Source organism: Vicia villosa, unplaced genomic scaffold (genome assembly GCF_029867415.1).
Source record: "Vicia villosa cultivar HV-30 ecotype Madison, WI unplaced genomic scaffold, Vvil1.0 ctg.000643F_1_1, whole genome shotgun sequence".
Lineage (NCBI taxonomy): Eukaryota > Viridiplantae > Streptophyta > Magnoliopsida > Fabales > Fabaceae > Vicia > Vicia villosa.
In genome coordinates this window covers 713748-722541 of record NW_026705287.1, presented here as the reverse complement: position 1 = coordinate 722541, position 8794 = coordinate 713748, and the positions used below count along the sequence as shown (strand labels likewise).

General features: G+C 36.6%; 1 protein-coding gene across 1 annotated transcript; it reads left to right on the top strand.

Annotated features, from left to right (window-relative positions):
- The first annotated feature begins 329 nt into the window (after window positions 1-329).
- On the top strand, window positions 330-1214 carry LOC131630089 (uncharacterized). Its single transcript, XM_058900885.1, has one exon. The coding sequence runs from the start codon at window positions 330-332 to the stop codon at window positions 1212-1214; it is 885 nt and encodes a 294-aa protein (XP_058756868.1).
- Window positions 1215-8794: the final 7580 nt, after the last annotated feature.

Sequence of the window (8794 nt, the reverse complement as noted above, 5' to 3'; positions counted from 1 at the left end):
TAGTTGTTGTTGTTGGAATAAGAAGGTTTTCCCAACAATAGTGTGATTGTTGAGAAATTAAGTAATTTATTACTCATACTTAATAATTTTTTGCCAAATACATAACAAATAGTTCTATTTTAAAGTAATAGTTTTATTTTCAAAACAATAATTAAGCTGTCGAGTAAAAATTACTTGTTATAGACATTCAAATTAATGTTTGCAATTAGCATGCCGTTCAAACAAAAAAACTGTTGCTCATATATATAATTTATATTTTCTCATTATGTTTTCCTAATACATTTTGTGTGTTTGTGTGTATCAACATTGTAGTCTTTAATATTTTAGCGATGGCAAATTTGCTAAACATGTTCTTTTCAATAATGCTTATCGAAGTATCTCTTTTAGCATTGTTGATGGGAAATTCCAAAGCAACTCATCGCTTTATTGGTATTAAGGATCATATTGATCACCAAGTTTCCTTACAAACGAGGAGTGTTCATCGCATTGCAAGATTGAGTCCAGAAGGACCTAATCCACACCATGACAATTCATTACAGCCAAAAAGTGATCATCACATTGCAAAATTGAGTCCAGGAGGTCCCGATCCACATCACCATCTTTCCTTACAAACGAGGAATGTTCATCACATTGCAAGATTGAGTCCAGAAGGTCCAGATCCACACCACCATGTTTCCTTACCAACGGGGAATGTTCATCACATTGAAAGATTGAGTCCAGGAGGTCCAGATTCACACCACCATGATTTCTTGCAAACTAGAAATGTTCATGAAATTGCAAGATTGAGTCCAGGAGGTCCTAATCCACACCATGACAATTCCTTAAATCCAACGAGTGTCGATCACATTGCAAAATTGAGTCCAGGAGGTCCCGATCCACGTCACCATCTTTCCTTACAAACGAGTAATGTTCATCACATTGCAAGATTGAGTCCCGAAGGTCCAGATCCACACCACCATGTTTCCTTACAAACGGGGAATGTTCATCGCATTGAAAGATTGAGTCCAGGAGGTCCAAATTCACACCACCATGATTTCTTGAAAACTAGAAATGTTCATGGAATTGCAAGATTGAGTCCAGGAGGTCCTAATCCACACCACGACAATTCCTTACATCCAACGAGTGTCCATCTCACTGCAAAATTAAGTCTAAGAGGTCATAATCCAAACTACCCGAATTCCTTTCAACCTTTGAATAATCATTTCATTGCATGATTGAGACTAGAGAGTCCTAATTTACACCACCACCATATTTAACATTAAGTTATCATTCACTCGACAACTTATCTTTTAATGTATTTTGTGATTTCTGAATTAAGGAGAGTGAGAGAGAGAATAAACTATATTCAAATAAAAGAGAGATAAATAGATTGGAGATGGTAATTATTACTTTTAATTATATATATATATATATATATATATATATATATATATATATATATATATATAACTTTATAGTGCGTATATTTATGTGTCACAATTATGTTTTGAATAAATCACTAAGGCTTGTCCCATAGTGAATAAAATTTACCAAGTAATTATTATTTTGTGAACTAATATGTACATATTATTTTAATTAAAGTTACTTTGAAGAGAATATTAGGGGAACGAAAAATATAGACTGCACTAGTGGAATATAAATAAAACATAGACCACACAAGTTGAATGCTCTAAATTTTTTTGAAAATTAATTCATAACAGGACGGTAACACGATGTTTATTATATGAAAGGTACATACTAAATTAAACTAGTCACTTGATAGGCCTTTATTAAATATTGTAAATTTTATATATTATTTTTTTTCAAATTTATCATCTTGCCACAGTTTATTCTATTTTCCATTCAATAAGATTTTTTAATCCAAATATTATTTAAAAATATTCAGCTAGTTATCTACCTTGAAATGAAAATTATGAATTTATTCCACGTCATTTAATTTTTTTTGACTTAAATACTATGATTTTAAATATTCAATATGTAACAATCCAAACAAGATAAGTCTATAATTATCCCCTTCAGACGGTTAATACATGTATTGAAACATAGTACAATAGTATACACATTACACGAGTACATCACGAAGATTGGGATGGGTACAAATATACTTTGAGACATTATCTTTTGTTTCTTAAACCGTGAATGATAACACGATTTTATATCATATATTTAGCTTAAAATCAATAAGTATTGTTAGCATTTTCTTTTAATTATATTGTTTTATTATGATACTATGCGAGTATTTGCGATGTTTCAGGTTTTGAGTTCATATTGAGACTATTTGTGAAAAGAAGAAGAAATGGAGCAAAAATCATTATTATTTATTCTTAAAAGATGAAAGAGAGGTGTTGAAGTAATAAAGGGGTGCAAAAGAAGATCCAATTATGCAAAGATGCAAGTTCAGCCCACGAAGGAGCTAGACATGATCACTTGCACGTTGCCCACATTGAAGAAGACCAAGTAAAGAGTGGAGACGTCCGTCTCCCACTCCACATCAACGTCCACGCCACGTCACGAAAAGGAGACGCCCGTCTCCAACTGCTCCTAAAAATCCTCCACTTGAGACGCACATCTCAAGTCTGCTGCCCTGGTCTCCCCAAAAAGTGGAGATGTGCGTCTCCGAGTCCCAAGTCAAGAAGTCCCTATTTTCAAGGAACATATCTGCAGAACCTCACCTATAAAAGGAGGCTGATACTTCAGTTCTCTAGGTCCAAAATTTTGCTAACGAAGTGCTGCCGAATTCATTTCTCCAGCATTTTATTTCTCTCCGCATTTTAATCATTTGCTTTCTTTTTCTCATAACAATTTCTACACCGGAAATTGTTGTGAACCTTTTATAGATCTAACCTTACGTTAGATTTAGTTTTATTTTCCTTGCCTTTAAATTTTATGCCTAATAATTTCTGAAGAACGATCCAGCGGATCTGTGGCGGAAGTTCGAGTACTCCAAGATCCAGATTTATTTCAGATTTATTTTATTCAGGTTATTTATTTATTGCCTTTATATTATTTAATTGCATGATATATTGTATGCCTTTTAATATGCCTTTCATTATAAACCGAACAAATTTATGCATGTTTAACCGTATCAATATGTCTGGCTAATTAATTAAGATATCAGTATGTAAAGTAAGTTAACTGTGGGATCCGAAATAAATTGGCTTAATTATGTTTTATTAAATATCACTTGTTTTTGGTTTTATGTCTAATTTAATTAATAAAGTCTTAAAATCATTAGAGCGAGAGTTTGGGGTTTTAAGGCCGACTAAGGTTAAAATCAATAGAGCGAAAGTTTGAGATTCTTAACTGGATAGTAGACATAGGACATTAGTTTTAAGGATGGAGAAAGCGTATTAAAACTAATTAGACATTATTTACTTTCAAAAAGTGTTTTTAAACCCGACACGGGATGGCGAAAGCGTACGTTAGGGAATACTAGCATGAACCGAGTCAACAGAGCGAGAGTTTGAGACTAGGGGATTTAAGTAGATAACGACTTCATAAAGCAAGCATTTTATTAACTATGTTATTTTCAAAAAGCTTTTCTAAATCTAATGGGATGGCGAGAGCGTACATTACGAGTTAGGATAGTAGTCTAAATCAATAGAGCGAGAGTTTGAGAGGAGGACTTTTAATCAACAGAATTAATAAAGATCTTTAATCGAATGAATACAATAGCCAATGGACCTTCGAATCGCCTAAGTTAAACGAAATACATACTAATATCCGTTTATTATTATATTTCTTAGAATTCACAATTACTTTCCCTTTAGAAACAATCAAAATATTAGTAGCCTTAGCTTTACATAGTAACCTTAGATAACGGTAGATCGATTCATAGTCCCTATGGATTCGATATCTTTTAAAACTACACGACACGACTGTGCACTTGCAGTTATTAGATTTATAGACACGTAAAGTCGCGATCAGTGAACCAAGCCATGTTACAACCCTTGAAAGTCCTAAATGAAGCATGGTTAGTTCGAAAGAGTAATGTCACCAAAAGGTATCCTGACTCCTTAAGGTTTACCACAAATGCTGAGTTGATATTTAATTTTTACAAACATCATGTTTTTATAAACATCACGCTTTTACATCTCATGTTTTAATGTTTTAAAAAAAACAAGACAGACATATGCATTGTAATTTATTATTAAACATATTTTGCTACATAATTTCAAATGTTAGCATCAGGAAGAATTTGTACAGGGTACAACTAATGACCAAAAGTTATCTCGACAGACGAAATCATTTCAGAAGCAATGTCTCCAATGTATACAAGGGGTACGACATGCTTTGTCCAATCAATTTGGGGCAATCAGGTCAAGATTCCAAGAATCTCTCAAGAATACCAATCAATCAGAGGCATGCGTCCAAGTGGGTCGGAAGCTACTTCCAAATCAGCCAGGGGCATCATACTATGTACTAGGGGCATGTCACCCATAGTACACATCTCATAAGGTCCTCACGAGGCGAATATCTTCAAATTCCCTAATAGCTGGGGCAAAGCTATGCAAGGCCTATTTGACAATTCCATCAATACTCATTGGTGTGTCCCAATCAATACAAGTCCAGGAATGGCAGTTACTATAAATACTGGGGGCAATGTTCAAGGCATCCATGCCTTCCCACAGAGTCGACTTCACAAGATCATATCCTCACAGAGTAATCCTCAAGAAGATATATTCAAACGTTCTTGTCCCAACAAGGACTTAGTTCCTCAACGGAGTTTACATCTTCGACATTGCCGGTTCCCCAACACTTTTCTCTTCTCCAAACAAGGTTATTCATCTCTCTTATCCCCAGTCAGGGTACATCAAGATCAATCATTCAAATGGCTCTCATCCCCAAGCAGAAGCCAAAAATCCCCAGCAGAGCATCCTCGAGCATGAAGCGGGAGTTCCTACTAAAAAGGAAGACCTGTACTCTGTATTCTCCACAACATACAGGGATTTATTTTCTCCGCCAGACGCTACTACAATCTATTATCATCATTAACAACATTTTGCATTCATACATCATACACCTCATGGCACACACATAACATACATATGCCTTGTGGCATATGCATAACACTCTCATTCATTTCAAAAAAATAAACATTACAATACATGCATCACGACATTGCATAAAACTAATGTTGCTTTTTCAGTCTATTCCTACAAATCAAATGAACATTATCTTCTAGATATAGTGCAGAGATAATCAAGTTAAAGATTTAATTCTGACACTCATTCAAGACAGAGATTTAGTTCTGACACTTAATTTTGGATATCTTCCAAAGATAGTGAAGGATAGGAAAACACTTAGAAAGGGGAGGGGGTTTGAATAAGTGTAGTCTAAAAACTTGAACGATAAAAACAATTTGCACAGTTATTTTTATCCTGGTTCGTTGTTAACTAAACTACTCCAGTCCACCCCCACGGAGTGATTTACCTCACCTGAGGATTTAATCCACTAATCGTAACAGATTACAATGGTTTTCCACTTAGCCCACGACTAAGTCTTCTAGAGTATCCTGATCACAACCTGATCACTCTAGGAACAAATACTTAGACACAAGCTAAGACTTTCTTAGAGTATCCTGACCACCACGTGATCACTCTAATTACAACTGCTTAGACACAAGCTAAGACTTCATAGAGTATCCTGATCAACACTTGATCACTCTAGTTACTTACAAATTAATGTAATCAATTCTAAGAGTATTACAAATGCTTCTGAAAAGCTATAATCACAACAGTGATATTTCTCTTAACGTTTAAGCTTAATCTCACTAATATATTACAACAGCAATGTAGTGAGCTTTGATGAAGATGAAGTTTCTGAGCTTTGAGTTGAACAGCGTTTCAGCAAGTTAATATTCACAGAATAGGTGTAGAATTGGTAACCTTGCTTCTCATCAGAACTTCATACTTATAGGCACTTGAGAAGATGACCGTTGGGAGCATTTAATGCTTTGCGTGTTCCGTACAACATTGCATTTAATGTTTCACGCTTTTGTCAACTACCTCGAGCCTTGTTCACGCTGTGTCTACTGACGTTGCCTTTAATAGCTTCCAACGTTCCTTTTGTCAGTCAGCGTAGCCTGCCACCTGTACTTTCTTCTGATCTGATGTTTGTGTATACAACGTTTGAATATCATCAGAGTCAAACAGCTTGGTGCAAAGCATCTTCTTGTCTTCTTACCTTGAAGTGCTTCTGAGCGTGATACCATGAGAACTTCAGTGCTTCTGCTTCTGATCTCAAGTTCTTCTGATGCTTCCATAGACCCATGTTCTGATTCTGTCTTGACCATCTTCTGATGTCTTGCCAGACCATGTTCTGATGTTGCATGTTGAACCTTCTGAGACAAAGCTTCTGAGCGCTGATTTGTGCATACTCTTTATATATTTCCTGAAAGGGAAATTGCAATGTATTAGAGTACCACATTATCTCACACAAAATTCATATCCTTGTTATCATCAAAACTAAGAATATTGATCAGAACAAATCTTGTTCTAACAATCTCCCCCTTTTTGATGATGACAAAAACATATATAAATGATATGAATTTGCGATCAGAAAGAGCAGACAGCTAAAGACAAATTACACAGCTATAACATAAGCATGTGAATATGTCTCCCCCTGAGATTAACAATCTCCCCCTGAAATTAATACTAGAAGAATTTTATAAATAAAAACTTCCCTGAGTATTTCAGTAGAGACGTTCACAGTGCTTGATCTTCAGAACATTCATGACTTCTGATTTCTGCTTCCATAGGACAGCTTCAGAACATTGAATTTCTTTAGATCCACAGAACATTCACAGCTTCTGACTTCTGCTTCCATCGGACAGCTTCAGAACTTGAATTTCTTTGATCTTCAGAACATTCACAGCTTCTGACTTCTGCTTCCATCGGACAGCTTCAGAACTTGAATTTCTTTGATCTTCAGAACATTCACAGCTTCTGATTCTTGCTTCCATTGGGACAGCTTTAGAGCTTGAATTTCTTCTTACATCACTTCATGCTATATTGTATCAGAACATTGTTGAATGTACCAGAGCATCTCTACATCCTGAAATGTTACAGAACAAAACTAAACGACAAAAGTCAGCATGAAAGAGTCAGAACATAGAATATGTTTTAGAACATATAATATGTATCAGAGCCATATGGTATGTGTCAGAACACATAAACATAATGTTTCAGATCATATTCTATCATTTGAATATCTGAACATTCTTCCTTCTTGCTTCTGATTCTGAAGCTTCATAGCACTCAGCTTGCTTCAAGAATCCAAGAACTTGATTCATCTTGTTGCTTCTTATGTTGATCTTGCAAAGAGAATATTCAATTCCTGCAACAACACAACTTAAAGCATAGAACTTTGCAAGTTCTGTTAGTAAAGCAGCTGATTAAATCAAATCATTTATCACATATTTCTCCCCCTTTTTGTCATAACATCAAAAACATAAAAGATTTAGATGAAAAACAAAAAGAAAAACATGGAAGAAAAAGATAATTTTCATTGAAGTTCAAACAGACAAGTACAGAAATACACGAAGAGAAGGAAGAAAAGATGCACAAAACGGATGCAGCAAAGGCAAAAAACAAAACAACTAAGACTCAATCTAAGATGACCCTAGCCTTGACAAGATCTTGGCCAACATCTCTTGAACCCCATTGTTGTATCCATCTTGCCTCTCCATGAAAGCTCTAAACTCAGCATTGACTGAGCTTTGCTCATCCTGTTTCTTCTGAATATCTTCCAGAGTCCTTGCAAGACGGGAAGGTTCATCAGAAGAGGCTTCACAGCGTCTATCCAAAGGGATGGCATTGTGATCTGTAGCTTCCATTGAGAGATCATTTGCAGGGATTTCCTCAACAGGAACTGATTCAGCAACATGATCTTCTGCATCAGCTTCTTGCATAGAAGCATCTCCATAATCTGCAGCCGGAATCTCGGAATCTCCATTCTCAAGTGCCTGAAGAATGGCAGCTAGATTCCTGGGGGCAGAAGGACCTTCAACTTCTGGTGGGTCAACAACTTCTGGAATGACCAAGCTTGGGTCTTCCTTAGAAGGGTTTTCCCTCAGAAAGTCAAAGAGGGTCTTGAAATCCCCGAGCAGAACTGGATATTGAGGTCTCCAGACCACAATTTCCCTGCAAGGATTAGCTTCCAATGCAGCAGCCAATCTTGCTTCTTCCAATTCGTCCACAAAAGGCTTCTCCTCAGCAGGAACACAGTTTCTGAGAGGATGGTAGTATATACCATTATCATCCTCCAGAAGGTATCCAGGGGAACCAGGGGCAGCAGCCACTAATCTCTTCTGTACTCCCATTGCTTCTACTTGAAAATCCTTACGAAAGACTTAATCACCATTGTTAGGGCACAGGTGAAGCTCACCATCGTTTTCATACTTACAAGCTGTTTTAGTCATAAACGACGGTCCTAATGAGTTCGTAGCATGCCATTAAGTGGATATGGGTACTCCTGGATTTTATTTTACGTGTTCCTTTTGAGTTTGAATTCATGCAGAAATATCCTGTAATTTCCGCAGGTAAAAGCACAGCAAAAGCTGCGGCTGAATCCGCATGAAAGAAGGTAGAAGACGATGATGTGGGCGTGGACCAGCTGACCCACACGCGTGGCTGACGATGGTTCGGTGGTCAAAGGTCTTGGTCCCTCTTCCACGCGTGGCGTGTTTCCATTCGTTGGTCAACAACCGAGTTCTCTCTCCCCCCATTCCATTGGTTCAGACGTGAAGGCAGCGGGCCCACTTGACTTGGATCAGACGCGTTCAAGGCATGTG

Bases quoted from the DNA above. Each gene is read 5' to 3' on its own strand.
- LOC131630089 (XM_058900885.1), top strand. From the start codon at position 330: ATGGCAAATTTGCTAAACATGTTCTTTTCAATAATGCTTATCGAAGTA.